Here is a 16,298-nt window from a genome sequence, read left to right as displayed (position 1 = left end):
CAAAGCCACAATGAGATACCATCTCATGCCAGTTAGAATGGCAATCATTAAAAAGTCAGGAAACAACAGATGCTGGAGAAGATGTGGAGAAATAGGAGTGTTTTTATACTGTTGGTGGCAGTGTAAATTAGTTCAACCATTGTGGAAGAACAGTGTAGTGATTCCTCAAGGACCTAGAACTAGAATTACCATTTGACCCAGCAATCCCACAACTGGGTATATACCAAAACGATTATAAATCATGCTACTATAAAGACACATGCACACATATGTTTATTGTGGCACTGTTCACAAAGCAAAGACTTGGAACCAACCCAAATGTCCATCAATGATAGAGTGGATTAAGAAAATGTGGCACATATACACCATGGAATACTATGCAGCCATAAAAAAGGATGAGTTAATGTTCTTTGCCAGGACATGGATAAAGCTGGAAACCATCATTCTCAGCAAACTATAAAAGGAACAGAAAACCAAACACCACATGTTCTCACTCATAGGTGGGAGTTGAACAATGAGATCACTTGGACACAGGGCAGGGAACATCACACACTGGGGCCTGTCTAGGGTGGGGGGCTGGGGGAGGGATAGCATTAGGAGAAATACCTAATGTAAATGATGAGTCGATAAGTGCAGCAAACCAACATGGCACATGTATACCTAAGTATCAAACCTGCACCTTGTGCACATATATCCTAGAACTTACATAAATAAAGAAATAAACAAATAAATAAATAACTGAAAAAAGGGACACTGGAAGGGGAAGGAAGAGGATGTGAGGAGAGGACTCCAGGCTCTTGACTGGTGTTCTCGTGTCCATGGAAGTGCAATATGGCTTGGGAATCAACTGTCCTTCAAAATGTATGCACTGAGTAACCAGAGTCTAGCACTGCAAAGCAAGCAGAAAGGGCTTTGAAGTTCTCAGACTCTAGAAGCTTCAAAACTCGAAAGCTCATTTCATTTCTATCACTGTAGGAATCTACTAATGCATGATTTTAAATCATGTTAAAGATGTTGTATAAATACAGAAGAAAGTGGAGGTATATTAAGATAAAATAAATTCTCCTTCTCTTATCCAAAGAATGTTTTATTTAATGACAAAAACAAACCAGTTAAAAGTGACTTTTATGAACAAGATATAACCACAAAATGAGATAAAATATAAGACAAAAAAAGCAAAACTCTATACAACTATCCTTGAGAATCTTCACAGTAATTGCACATTGTACGTTTTCATCACGATTTTATTTATTTATTTATTTATTTATTTATTTATTTATTTATTTGAGACAGTGTCTTGCTCTGTCGCCCAGGCTGGAGTGCAATCTTGGCTCACTGCAGCCTCTCCCTCCTGGGTTCAAGTGATTCTCCTGCCTCAGCTTCCCAACAGCTGGGATTACAGGTGCCCACCATCACACCCAGCTAATTTTTGTATTTTTAGGAGAGACAAGGTTTCACTATGTTGGCCAAGCTAGTCTCAAACTCCCGACCTGAGGTGATCCACCCACCTCGGCCTCCCAATGTGCTGGGATTACAGGCATGAGCTACTGTGCCTGGCCTCATCATTTTAATGAATAATAGCAAGGAATATGAAAATTTTTCACCATTTTTAAATTGAATGAGATATAAATGTATCACAACTCATTCAATTACAAATCTCCCATGAAATAGTACAATGGCAAAAATAATTTCATATCCCCCCCACATAAATGCAAAATTGTTTAATGTACTAGGCGAAATTTGCTCTTCTTTTCAATTAATTTAAATGCACCTCCTTATGGCCAATTAGGACTTTCAGACATTCCCATGTCTATTAATGAGAACACTTTTTGGCACATGAAGATTTTATTTATTGGGAGGCTTTATCAAGAGCTAAAAAGTATTAGGTGGGATAGTCAGAGTAATACAGAGTAATAGCCACACACCTATACTTTCTTCCCCTCCACTGCAACCCTAATTTTTTTGAAATGATAGGAAATCACCACTATCACCACTAAGCTATACATGTCATAAAAGAGTTAAATCGACAAAAGCACAACAAAATAGGGAGAAAAATTAAGTAACTTGAGAACCTAGAAGTTGAGAGTTCTTTCCATTTTTAGAATTGTTGCAGATTCAATAGTTACCTAATGAGTGTGGAAGTTTGGTAAGACCACCTGAAGGCCTGAAACACAATGCAAATTGGCTATGCCTTCTCTGAAATGCTTGAAACCAGAAGTGTTTTGTATTTTGAACGTTTTCGGATTTGGGAATATTTGCATATATATAATGAGTTATCTTGGGGATGGTACCCAAATCTAAACATAAAAGCCATTTGTGTTTCCTATATACACTTTATGTACATAGCCAGGAAGTAATTTTATACACTATGTATGTATGTATGTATGTATGTATTTAAATGTGTATTTATATGTTTATTTAAATTTTATTTTAAAATATTTAAAATTAAGTATTTCATATCTATACAATTTTGTGCGTGAAACAATATTCGTGTACCTTGAACAATACACATTGGACATGCTTGCATGGGGGAATCTGGTAGTGTGCTGAAAAGATATGAAAGCTGGGGGGTGCTCCAGCTTTTCAGAAGGGAGGTTGGGCTGGACCAACCTCCAGCACCCAGATTGGGTGCTCCCAATCTCTTTGATTGGTGTTCCCACCTCATCCATTGTTTTGCTGTTATGAACTGCGGTCCAGTTAATAAAACCAAGTAGATATGTTCACTTATTAGATTACTGCCTGTGTCCTCCACTAGAAGGTAAGGAGGGAAGGCACCTTGTCTTCCCTATTTTCCTCATTACTTTTTGAGCTTGCCAGTGCTCAAAAAGTTTTGAACTTTGGGGCAACCTGAATTTCAGATGTTCAGATTAGCCATGCTCCTCCTGTACTGCATGTTCTACTCCTTTAGATAGCTATCCATTTGGGGCTGTTTGAAAAAAACTGTACACTTGGACATCTGGTCTGTCTGAGCTGGATGTTCCATAACATCACAAAAATAAGCACATTCAAACATCAACTCCTATTCCTTGCTCAGCACAACGTCTGCACCCCTTTGGGGTGTTCAACTCAGAAACTGGCACCAACTACCTATTGCCCCATCCAAACATTTCCACATCTAACAAGACTGAGTTTTTCTATTATAATTTCAACACTGCTTTCTAAAGTATCTCTTCCTACCTAAACGACAGTAGGCCCCCATTCCATTATGTCTTTCTTTCTCACAGGGATTAATGTCACGACCTCTTAAATTGCCTTCCCTGACTACAGTCAATCCTGGAAACTTCTTTATGAGTCATATACAATGGCTATATTGCATGATTTATAAATTTACCTAGAATTTTTTGTCTCCCCCAAAGAAATCCGTCGAAAGAATCACCGGTCATCTGTGTAGTATTCTGCCACCCACATTCCTCCCAATCTCTTTGATTGGTGTTCCCACCTCATCCATTGTTTTGCTGTTATGAACTGCGGTCCAGTTAATAAAACCAAGTAGATATGTTCGCTTATTAGATTATTGCCTGTGTCCTCCACTAGAAGGTAAGGAGGGAAGGCATCTTGTCTTCCCTATTTTCCTCATTATTTCATCCTCAGTGTTTAGAAGGGTGTCTGGTACTACGTGTTTGTTGGTAAATATTTTTTTTTTTTTTTTTTTTTTTTTTTTTTTTTTGAGACGGAGTCTCGCTGTGTCACCCAGGCTGGAGTGCAGTGGCGCGATCTCGGCTCACTGCAAGCTCCGCCTCCCGGGTTTACGCCATTCTCCTGCCTCAGCCTCCGAGTAGCTGGGACTACAGGCGCCCGCCACCACGCCCGGCTAGTTTTTTTTTTTTTGTATTTTTAGTAGAGACGGGGTTTCATCATGTTAGCCAGGATGGTCTCGATCTCCTGACTTCGTGATCCACCCGCCTCGGCCTCCCAAAGTACTGGGATTACAGGCTTGAGCCACCGCGCCCGGCCGGTAAATATTTTTTACATAGATAAATAAATACAAGAAACCTGGAGTCATCTTTGACTTTTCTCACTGTCTCCTATGCCTCTTCTCCAACGACCTTGATATGGTTTGGCTCTGTGTCCCCACCCAAATCTCATGTGGAATTATCATCCCCAGTGTTGGAGGTGGGGCCTGGTGGGAGGTGACTGGATCATGGAGGTGGTTTCTAATGGTTTAGCACCATCGCCCCAGTGCTGTCTCATGAGTGAGTTCTCACGAGATCTGGTTGCTTACAAGTGTGTTGCGCCTCCACCTTCGCTCTCACTCCGGCTCCGGCCAGTTGAGAAGTGTCTACTTCCCCTTCCAACATAATTGAAAGTTTTCTGAGGCCTCCCCAGTCATGTTTCCTGTATAGTCTGTGGAATCATGAGCCAATTAAACCTCTTTTCTTTATAAATTACCCAGTCTCAGGTCATTCTTTATAGTAATGCAAGAATAGACTAACATAAACCTCTACTCAACCAATCACAAGTTCTGGCAGTTCCACTTCCTAGTCAAGGTTGAATGCATCCTTGTTCTGTTTCCTCTCTCACTTTTACCATCTTGGTCCAGCCCAACCTCCCTTCTGAAAAATGACTGCAACTGTGTCCTCTCAGGTCTCTCTGAGTGCAGCCATGTCTCTTGCATCTTGTTTTCCACTCTACCTCCAGAACGAGCTTTCCAAAGGGCAATGCAATCCTCCTCAGGACTCCAGGGGGTTCCTCGTTAGTGACTTACAGGGAACTCCATGGTGCCCACTACTTACTCCTCCAGTCTCACTTCCAGACAGTCCTTCTCACTGTCTTTGTTCTGGACCCTCAGGATCTTAGTTCATTTATATTCAGTTAAAAAAAAAAAACCATATAGACTATGAAGTGGTGTTCACCTTATAGGCTGGCTTCCAGCATTCATTATGGGATCCTTTCTTATATATTTCTAGAGTAGCCATTTCTAAGCCCAAAAAGAACTCTCAGGATTATCATTAGCCAAATTCACTTTGTGAAATATTGATTTAGATGAATGATCTTCTAAAACATGTCACTTCTCTCAATCCAGTTACTGATTTTAAAAAAATTAAGTCTCTAGCAAGGACTTGTACTAAGGACCTATACTGTTCTTTAAGAATAGACAATCACTTTACTCTGAAATTGGAGAATCATAGTCGGCATGACAGCATCTTATGCAATTTATAAAACCTAAACAAGATTCCAATCTCATTGTCTATCTACACACACAGGGATATCATCATTAACCCAAGCTGTGACAGCAGCATTTTAAGACATGAAAACCAGATGGTCAGAAAACCAGGTAGGCTGAGGAATGGAGCTCCCCTCTGGCTCTTTTCTGAGCTAGCAGCCCTAAACCTAAGAACAATTCAGTTACTGAATTAATTTCTTATTAGACAACTCAGCTTTCATAATTCCTAGAAATTAATATAAATATTAAATTCCCCCAAGTAATGATCAACTCTTTCATTATGCTGATTTATATAATCCCCTATGGAAACTAATCAGCTCCTCCTCCGGACTCCACAGTACAGCACTGAGATTCTGCCATAAGTACCACTTATCTCGCCAACCACATTTGGTTATGCACATGCCTGTTTCCCCAACAAGACAAAGGGAGGAAAGCAACATCGGAAAGGGTATTGGAAGGATCATGTGCAGCTGAGGCGATGGTGCATTGCCTAGTTCTTAGGTACAACAGTCACACAGTCATCTTTGTGAAAGAGACACAGTGCAAAATCTGCACCACCTTACATAACAGCTCTGACTAGGCTGAAAGACAGGAAAAACAAATTAAACTACTGCTTCTCACATTGATCAACTCTGTGATTTCATGTAAGCCACTTAATATTTCTGGGTATAATACAACCCAGAAATGAGAGTGTGTATAGATACATAAATCATATGTACATACATATATATGCATATGAATATGCATATATGCATTATGCATTAATGATATAATATATATGAAAGCAATTCATGAGCTTGCTAGAGTATTATGCATTAATGATATATATGAAAGCAATTCATGAGCTTAATGTAGTACAAAATGTAAAGCTATTTTATTTTTTCTGTGTATCTCTATATGCTAGCACCTACATCATTTTTCATGCATGTTACATACAATTAAATAGAAATATAAAATACACTTAATTTTAGTTTTTCATATATGTGCTATTAGCTAAAACATAAAAATGGAGAGTTACAGTCTTTATTAAGAAATCTACTGCCTAATAACATCTTCCCATTTTATTGTAATTCACTAAGACCAAACGAAAATAGTCTTACATTAGGAAAGTTTAAAATGCTCAACAGTACATTGTAAAAAGTAAAATACGTCAAAAATCACAAGAAAATACAATAATGCATAGCTGGAAGCTAAAAATAAAACAAGCGCACTAAGTGATAAACCAGCCCTTTAGATATTAATATAGATAAAGGAAGGCCATTGGAAGGAAGCACGTGGGTGCACAGCACAGCACAGCCCATGGACCCTGGTTTCCAGCTTCGGTTCTGCCACCAACTAAGTGAATTCAGACAATGCTTGAATCTCCTTCCACCTGAGTACCTCAGTCTTAACAGTAAAACCTGATATTTTAAGAGAGCTTTATGATACAAATATACTTTCACATATTATCTCTTGTGTTCTGAGGAACCAAAAGGATTTTCTGCAACCACACGGATCCCTTGCAGGAAGAAAAGATGAGGCAGGAATGAGCTCCAGGACCCCAGCTCCAATTCCACCAAAGCAAATCCATGTTTACTTATTTTATAGATTAATCTACTGCACAAGATGTCATTTGGAAAAGTGGTTCTGGGTCTAAAAAAAACACTATGGAATTTCCATCCAGGCTCTAGGAGTCTTATTTTTTAAAAAATAAAACCTATTGCTAACGCAACCATTTGTAAGATGGTGGCTATATTCAAAACACTTTATAATTATTTTTAGAAATCTTTTCAGAATTTATCTTAAGTAATTTTTGCTGTCTTCTTTTCACCTTTTTGTATTGCTTAAATTTCTACTTCTATGTATGAATTATTTTCAAAAATAAAAAAATTAAAACAATATTAGTTTGGGGGAAAAAATGAGGAATCTTTCTTAAGAAACTGACTAAATTCCCTTAGCCAAAAAATGGGATGACTGTATAATTTTTGTCCAAACCAGATACTTTTGATAGTGGCAAAGGATGCTATTAATTATTAATCTGAGACAATGAAAATAACCTGGATTGTCCCAGGCAAAAAGTGACAAATAGTCCTTCTACTGATGAAAGATGTGAAAGTTACATCATGATGAAAACAACCTGTCAGGAACAGACACGTGCCCTTCATTGGACAGTGTGCCATCATGGTAACAGCTGAGAAATGGACAGTATCTATTTTCTCATCTACGATTTCAGTTTGGTTGGGATCCAGATACATGGGAGATGCAGAGACAAACACTCTGCTCCATCAGCCCTGTTTAGCATGAATGACTGAAAATTACAGTGAGAAAGTTAATTACAACAGTTTGGCTAATTGAAAGCTGTCTGAAACTAATGAGTCTTGCTTAATAGAAAGCCCTGATGCTCAACAGTCAAAACAGTCTCTGGCACTAAACAGAGTGGATGATCCTGTGATGCTTCTGAACAGAAAAAAGAAACAGTGACGTGTTAACTCCACCTTAACACTGAAGAACAGTGGGGAATCAGGCTAAAGCCTTGTGTATCAGATAATGGGAGCCTAAAGAATACTTTATTCTTCTTCTATTTATTATATTTGAATATGGTACCACTTCTAGAAATTTATTATATGGTTTATGAATTTGTATAGCATACAACAGGTGTTCTAGATAACATATGGCTTTTTCCAGGAAATGAGTAAATATTTCACGTTAAGGAGACAGAAACCACAGATCTTTAATATCTGGCAGAGATGTCACAGAGTTGGTAATGAAAATGCAGTGACAAGGCCTTGCTGTATAATAAAAGATTGGGCTGGCCTTTGTTCCTGGAAATGTCCTGATAGAAAGAACTCTGTTATTCACATGGGCCCCTCATACCACTCATGCCAACCACTCATTACCAACCATGTGATGAGAAGGTTGAGGTTTTTTTTTTTTTTTAAATTTATTTATTATTATTATACTTTAAGTTGTAGGGTACATGTGCATAACGTGCAGGTTTGTTACGTATGTATACTTGTGCCATGTTGGTGTGCTGCACCCATCAACTCGTCGTTTACATCAGGTATAAATCCCAATGCAACCCCTCCCCCCCCCCCCCTCCCCATGATAGGCCCCGGTGTGTGATGTTCCCCTTCCTGAGTCCAAGTGATCTCATTGTTCAGTTCCCACCTATGAGTGAGAACATGCGGTGTTTGGTTTTCTGTTCTTGTGATAGTTTGCTAAGAATGATGGTTTCCAGCTGCATCCATGTCCCTACAAAGGACACAGACTCATCCTTTTTTATGGCTGCATAGTATTCCATGGTGTATATGTGCCACATTTTCTTAATCCAATCTGTCACTGATGGACATTTGGGTTGATTCCAAGTCTTTGCTATTGTGAATAGTGCCGCAATAAACATACGTGTGCATGTGTCTTTATAGCAGCATGGTGGGATTGTAAACTAGTTCAACCATTATGGAAAACAGTATGGCGATTCCTCAAGGATCTAGAACTAGATGTACCATATGACCCAGCCATCCCATTACTGGGTATATACCCAAAGGTTGAGGTTTTAAGTCACATGATATCAGCTGACCTGGGAGGGGAGCTGATGGAGATTTGAGTTCAGTCTTAAAGATCTTGGCTGAGCACAGTGGTTCATGCCTGTAATCCCAGCACTTTGGGAGGCTGAGGCAGGCGGATCACAAGGTCAAGAGATCTAGACCATCCTGGCCATCATGGTGAAACCCCATCTCTACTAAAAATACAAAAATTAGCGGGGTGTGGTGGCCCACACCTGTAGTCCCAGTTACTCAGGAGGCTGAGGCAGAAGAATCACTTGAACCCTGGAGGTGGAGGTTGCAGTGAGCCAAGATCGTGCCACTGTGCTACAGCCTAGCGACAGAGTGAGGCTCTGTTTCAAAACAAATAAAAAGATCTGAGTCCTGTCCTATGGCCAATGATGTGATCAAGTATGCCTATGTAATAAAACCCCAATAAAAACCCAGGACACCACGGCTCAAGTGAACGTCCAGGTTGGTAATATACATGATATACCTGGAAAGTAGCACATTCTGAGGACAGGGAAGGTTTGCATTTGGGACCCTCCCAAACCTTGCCCTCTGTATCTTTTCTTTTGACTGATACTTCTTTGTATCTTTGTAAGAAAGCTGTAATAATAATCACAGCACTTCTCTGAGTTCTGTAAGTCATTCTAGTGAATTATGGAAACTGAGAGGGCTGAGGGAATGGCCTAATTTGTAGCCACTTGGTCAGAGGTATGGGTCTTTTGAGAACCCCAAGCTTGTGGCTGGTGACTGAGTGAGGGCAGTCTTGTGGGGACTTGGCCCTTAACTTCTGAAATCTGCGTTAGCTCTGCCGTAGTTACTGTCAGAATTACACTGTAGGCCTAAAGAGTTAATACAGTCTCATGAAGTGTGGATCATTAGAAAATCACCCCACATAATGAAAAAATATCACACTCTGATCTCATTTTTTAAAAACCTTTACCCTCAAATAACGTTATAATTATAACCTTTAAAGAGAATGTCCTCCTAAGGTAAAACTAACGAAAGCTCTTTAATTGTAAAGCGGTATTAAAGGAACACATATAATGTTAGCATCTTGCCAACCTAGGGTAATTTAATGTGTCATTTCCCAAACACAAAAATGCCACTGCTGAGTCACTGCAATTTGGGGTTGACCTCCATCCAGATCTGCCCACCCAGATATGAATGGCATTTATTTGACAGAAGAACAGCTCATACTGAAAATCTCGTCTCCTCCAGAAGAGTATAATGAAGTTGACAGTCTTATTTAGAAGTTTAATCAATGGCCTTAGTGTATTGGCACTCCACTGTCACCAATTGAATTAAGTGATAAAATGTCATGATTCAGCCATGCCTTCAACAAGTTTCATTGCTCTGATATTCTCATTCCAACAACTAAAGAACAACAAAGTTCATTAAAAGCAAAGTTCTTTGGATTTGTGTTCCCCTAAAAATTTCCCTTCCATTTGCAATTTATGACATGTATCTGGTAATATATTAATGTCCTAATAAAAATAGGAGAGATCATTTGCAAATCACTGAAGCATGTACTGACATTTAGGATTTCCTCCTCAGTTTCAATAAGGTCTTGTACAATTTAGGACCAGGAGAAAAAGAACCATTTAAGCCACTGCAAACCTAGGTCATTCCTGGTGGTTTCATTGGGAAAAAAAATAAACAATGCAAACTTGAGGGGTTTTTCTTTCTCTCACACTTCTGTGATACATAGAGTAAAATATTTCGTATCTAAGGGTCTAAGATTTTATACCTTGTTGCAACTGAGGATGGGAGCCAGGGTGGAATGTTAAGTCATGGAACAACAAGATTAAAGTGGCATTTTAGAAAATGGGGATTGGAAGGTATAAGAGCTAGACTGAAAGAGAATTCAACTTGAACCAATCATAGCTGGGGATTCTTCCATGCCAATACTCTGGTATGCAATCATGCAGAAGTGGATTACCTAGAGGTAAACAAGGAGCATGAAGATAAGGAAACAGATGTGAAATGCATTTCTTTTGGTACTGTAACAGCCTTTGAGACCTGAGCAAGATGGATGCATTAAAGATGATTGCAAAGTACCTAGCCTCAAACAGTATTAGGAACATCTTCAGGCAAGCAGACTCTAGGGAGAGGAAGTAGGTTTAGGTGGGGAATAAATGATTTTCTTTCAGTTTTGGATTGTGCATGTTCACAATGTTTTCTACATAGATATTTTAAACCGCATTGAGGTCTATAGCACCTTATATAACCTTTTAATGCTTCCATAATTTAAGATGTTATAATCTAACTAGGGAAACTATTGCAGTTGAATAACTGAAAGAACGAAAAACATAAGTGGGTGATTTATCATGGCTATGAAAGTTCAGATGAAATTCAGATTAAACAGAGTATCCTCCAAAGTTTGTCACAAACTTGGGCTTACTGAGCCATACCAAAGAGCCAGTACCTGGAACATCAGTGGGGTGGTTGCAGAGGAAAAATTCAGACTCTTGATCATGTGACATTCAGGATCATATCTGGACATAAATCCTTTAATTATGACTGTTTTGGCTGTTCCTTGTTCACCAATTAATAGTACAGCCTAAAATAGTGGGAATTGAAAAAGAAAAAACAAGAAATGAAATAAATGAGTGTGATGGGCTGAATTTGTCCCCCCAAAATTCATATGCTGAATCCTCAGCCCCTAGTATCTTAAAATGTGATTCTGTTTGGAAATAAGGTCTTTAAAGAGGTGACGAAGGTAAAATAAAGCTGTTGGAGTGAGCCCTAGCCCACTCTAACTGGTGTCCTTATAAGAAGAGGAAATTTGTGGCCAGGCATGGTGGCTCACACCTGTAATCCCAGCACTTTGGGAGGCTGAGGCAGGCAGATCATCTGAGGTCAGAAGTTCGAGACCAGCCTGGCCAACATGGTGAAATCCCGTCTGTACTAAAAATACACAAATTAGCCAGGTATGGTGGTGGGCACCTATAATCCCAGCTACTCGGGAGGCTGAGGCAGGAGAATCACTTGAACCCAAGAGGCAGAGGTAGCAGTGAGCCGAGATTACACCACTGCACTCTAGCCTGGGTGACAGAGACTCCATCTCAAAAAAAAAAAAAAGAAGAGGAAATTTGTATACACAAAGAAACACCATGGGAAGACACAGTGAAAAGGCAGCCATTTACAAGCCAAGGAGAGAGACCTCTGAAGAACGCAAGCCTGCCGACACCTTCATCCTGGACTTTCAGCTTCCAGAACAGAGAGAAAAGAAACTGCTGTTGTTTAGGCCACCCAGGCTGTGCTATTTTGTTACAACAGCCCTAGCAAACTAGCTCAGTGATCAAAGCAGAAGGAATCCTTTGGGGAAAAGCAAGTCAAAATTTACTGTCAACTCATACGTAAGAAATACTTACTTACTTATGAATTAGAACGATTCAACTCATATTTCAGTGAGGAATAATAAAAGAATAGGAGATAAGGTAACATTTTCTTGGATTCAAAACTGCAACATAAAACATTTTATAATAAATGCAGGATGTTTCATGTCTTCCTTTAAAATATGCTACTGTTCATTAAATTAAAAGTCATACCTTGCCCTGTTTAGCCATGGTTTGAATTAGAAAGTCAGTCCTCACATTGTCAACATTTGGCACCAGAATAGAGCCATAGTCTGGGGTGGTATCGGACGGATACAGGTATTCCTGGGTACGCGTGTTCCAGTGCGTCCATGTACCTGAGATGAACAGAAGACATTTCCATCTCCATAGTAATAATTCAAGTCCGAACTGTAATGAGCAGACATCCTTGACATCTTATGAGGTCACCTTCCAAATTCTCCCCATAAAATAAAGATCATTAAAATTAGCGATCTAAGTATACAAGTATGTGTTAACTGAGTCAAAATGTCCCAAGGAACAATTTCAAGGTGTAAACCTAGGAAATACTAGGAAGTATTTCAGAATTTTTGAAAAAATATATTAGTTTTCAATAGCATGATGTATAAAAATACAGAACACTGTGAGAGTGGCGTGAATCTAAAATCATTCATCACCTTCGAATGTCGAATCTCACACACTTTTCATTAGGCAAAAGATCCTAGGCCTATGCGTATGTATATTAAATATTTAATACATTATTATATACCCATATATAGGTACTTCATTTTTTGTATAAATGAACTTTATATATTTATAACCTTAGAATATATATATTATAACCTTAAAGTATATATCCAAACAGAGATAAAGATATACAGCTGTGGGTATCTATATACCCACGTATTTGGCAAAAATATACTTTAAACTTTGTAACTTTTATATACATTGCCGATTCTATTGAATGAACGACAGAAATGGATCTGATTTGGTTTTTTAAATGTTTCTTAATTCATTGAAAGTTTAGTGCACAATATATTTAACAGGAAGAAAACGTGCATTTGAAAAACAGATTTTTTAAACAGAAACCACTGCCACTTTCTCCACACACGAACGTTTTCATATCTTACAGCCAAGAATGATACACCTCATTTAGAAAAAATATATATACTGTGTAAATATTGGCCATGTAGGGAAGAACGGCCCCCATGGGTTCCGTCTGGACGGGCAGGTGTCCTCACCGTCGGGCGCCACGTAGTAGTCGAAGGCGGTGTCCCCGGGGCCCGCGGGCGGCGGCAGGTCCAGCGTCCCCGCGGGCCGTGCGCGCAGCCAGAGCTCCAGGCGGCGCCGGGCGTCCAGCTCCAGCGCCGCCCCCGCGCTCCACAGCAGCGCGAACACGAACAGCCGCCCCAGGTGCGCCCGGCTCACCTCCCCGCCTTGCTCCTGAGAAGGAAAGACACTTTTTTTTAATTACTTGATTCTCAAACCCAAACACTGCTCTAGGGTTTCAATGAAAACAGTAAACATAGAAACAAGACACTAGTTTTCCTCCAAGAACAAGGGAAAGGATGAATAAAACTGGAGAACAAATGAAGAACCAAACTGCCTTTAAAAATAACAGGGTTGGCCGGTCGCGATGGCTCAAGCCTGTAATCCCAGCACTTTGGGAGGTGGAGGTGGGCGGATCACGAGGTCAGGAGATCGAGACCATCCTGGCTAACACGGTGAAACCCCGTCTTTACTAAAAATAGAAACAATTAGCCGTGCGTGGTGGCGGGCGCCTGTAGTCCCAGCTACTGGGGAGGCTGAGGCAGGAGAATGGCGGGAACCCGGGAGGTGGAGCTTGCAGTGAGCTGAGATCGCGCCACTGCACTCCAGCCTGGGCAACGGCGAGACTCCGTCTCCAAAATAATAATAATAATAATAATAATAATAATAATAATAATAAATTTTTTAAAAAAAACAGAGTTCATCGCAGCACTGTTCACCACAGCCAAGTTGGAGACAACCTAAGTGTCCATCAACAGATGAATGGATAAAGAAAAGTGCTACATATACACAGGGGAGTACTATTCAGCCATAAAAAAAGAAAGAGAGCCTGTCATTTGAACAACATGAATGGAACTGGAGGTTATCATGTTAAGTGAAATAAGCCAGGCACAGAAAGACAAACTTGGTATATTCTCAAGCATTTGTGGGAGCTAAAAATTAAAACAATTGAAGTCATGGAGATAGAGTAGAAGGATGGTTACCAGAGGCTAGGAAGGGGAGTAGGGAGTGGGGAAGAAGTGGGGATGATTAATGGGTACAAAAATACAGAGTGACTTGACTGCAGTCAGCAATAATTCGTTGTGCACTTTAACTGAGGGAGTACAATTGTAATGTTCATAACACAAAGAAAATGAAGAATGAGGTGACAGATACCCCATTCACCTTGATGTGGTTACTACACATTGCATACCGGTATCAAAACATCTCATGCAACCCATAAATATACATACCTACTATGTACCCACAAAAATCAAAAATTACAACACCCACAATAATAATTTTGGGATACCTGTTGCATGACTTTGTAAACCTGCAACTAAATTCCAAATCCATGGTTAGCTTTATTTTTTGTTAAAGGGATATGAAAAAATACCAAAATATGTGGGATCCATGTTTGAAATATTCCCCCTCCCCAAGAGCTCTAACCAAATCTAGTTTCAAACATAGTACTCTCTGCACAGCACGGCTACATTATTAAAAGAGAAAATACAGTAGTCCCTGCGCAGCATGGCTACATCAATAAAAAAGAAAATACAGTACTCTCTGCGCAGCATGGCTAAGTTGATAAGAGAGAATTTCTCTAGAAAGTTGAGCAATTTACCTTGAGAGGAATCAGGCCTTGGAGCATGTTAATGCTCTGCATGATGACAAAGGCCTCCAGCACCTCCATCTTGTATTCTAAGTTCTGGACACAGAAGCGATACAAGTCCGGGAAAGACTCGGTGTACAGCTGACGAAGAATTTCTGCTTCTTGAGGCGAGCGTTTCTTAAGAAAACCCTGTCAGTTCACAGATAAGTGTATTCATGAAACTTACTAGCACACTAGGAAAATGGTCATTTGGGAACAAAAATTTTAAAAGTATCTGTTAGTAATGATAATATTTAATGATTATACCACACACGATGTTCCAGGCTTTGTTACAAACTCCTCCGCGTATTAATTCATTTAATCTTCAAAACAACCCTACAAGGTAAGAACTGTTATTATCCTCCTTTTACACATGAGGAACCAGAGGCCCAGGAAGTGTAGGTAGCCTGCTCAGGAGCCCACTGCAAGCAGGTGGCAAGGGCAGAATTCAGCCCAGAAAGCCTGGGCCCACATGTTCAACTACTATACTATGTATATGCTCATAGATGGAGAAATAGTCTTCAATTCTTGATTAAAATATGCTGGGAGAAAATGACAAGGCACATCTACGGAAATAACTCAGCGGGGAAAGTAAAGAATAAAAGATGAACAAAGGAAATCCATACCCAGATTTTTTTTCTTTTTTTGAGACAGGATCTTACTCTATCACTCAGGCGGGAGTACAGTGGCATGATCTCGGTTCACTACAACCTCCGCCTCCCAGGCTCAGGTGATCCTCTAGCCTCAGCCCCCCAAGTAGCTGGGACCACAGGTGCATGCCACTACATCCAGCTAATTTTTGTAATTTTTGTCAAGACAGGTTTTGCCATATTGCCCAGGCTAGTCTCAAACTCCTTGCCTCAAGCAATCTGCCTGCGTTGGCCTCCCAAAGTGCTGGGATGACAGGCATGAGCCACTGTGCCTGGCCCCCAGATTTTTTTAATAGAAAACAAAGATTTACTACAATTAGTTGTTTCTTTTTATTTCTTCTAATTTAATTAATAAATGATGTAGAAAAATATCAAGGATATTCATGAAAATGGAGAATTTAGTCATTTGGGAAACCTAGTATTAAGAATCTGCACCTCATTCATAACAAAATACCACTTAACACACAGTGTTTCCTTAAGATGAGGCAAGTTCTCTTAAGGTCAAGAGATCAGCTCATTCTTCACCTCAATATTTCAAGAAACAATTAGAGACTCTGAACAGAAGCAATAAAATGTTGATTCTGAATTATTCATTAGTTCATGAATTTACCATGATTCTACCTCGACAAAAACACAACACAGCACTTTTGAGTTGATGGAACCGAAAGACGACATTCACCAGGGCAGGTAACCAGCTTAGCTCCCTGAAGCTGACAGACT

The 16,298-nt window shown here is 39.7% G+C and overlaps 1 protein-coding gene across 1 annotated transcript in view; it reads right to left on the bottom strand.

Annotated features, from left to right (window-relative positions):
- Positions 1-16,298, bottom strand: part of DNAH5 (dynein axonemal heavy chain 5) — a 248,666-nt gene that overhangs the window by 107,609 nt on the left and 124,759 nt on the right. The window contains exons 44-47 of the mRNA XM_050793010.1: positions 14,902-15,078; positions 13,271-13,472; positions 12,246-12,388; positions 11,120-11,254 (exon numbers count right to left, since the gene is read on the bottom strand). Coding sequence (XP_050648967.1) covers positions 11,120-11,254; positions 12,246-12,388; positions 13,271-13,472; positions 14,902-15,078 — 657 coding nt within the window. The remainder of the gene's footprint in view (positions 1-11,119; positions 11,255-12,245; positions 12,389-13,270; positions 13,473-14,901; positions 15,079-16,298) is intronic.

The sequence above is a fragment of the Macaca thibetana genome, chromosome 6, assembly GCF_024542745.1.
Source record: "Macaca thibetana thibetana isolate TM-01 chromosome 6, ASM2454274v1, whole genome shotgun sequence".
Taxonomy (NCBI): domain Eukaryota; kingdom Metazoa; phylum Chordata; class Mammalia; order Primates; family Cercopithecidae; genus Macaca; species Macaca thibetana.
This window is presented reverse-complemented; position numbering and strand designations above follow the sequence as displayed.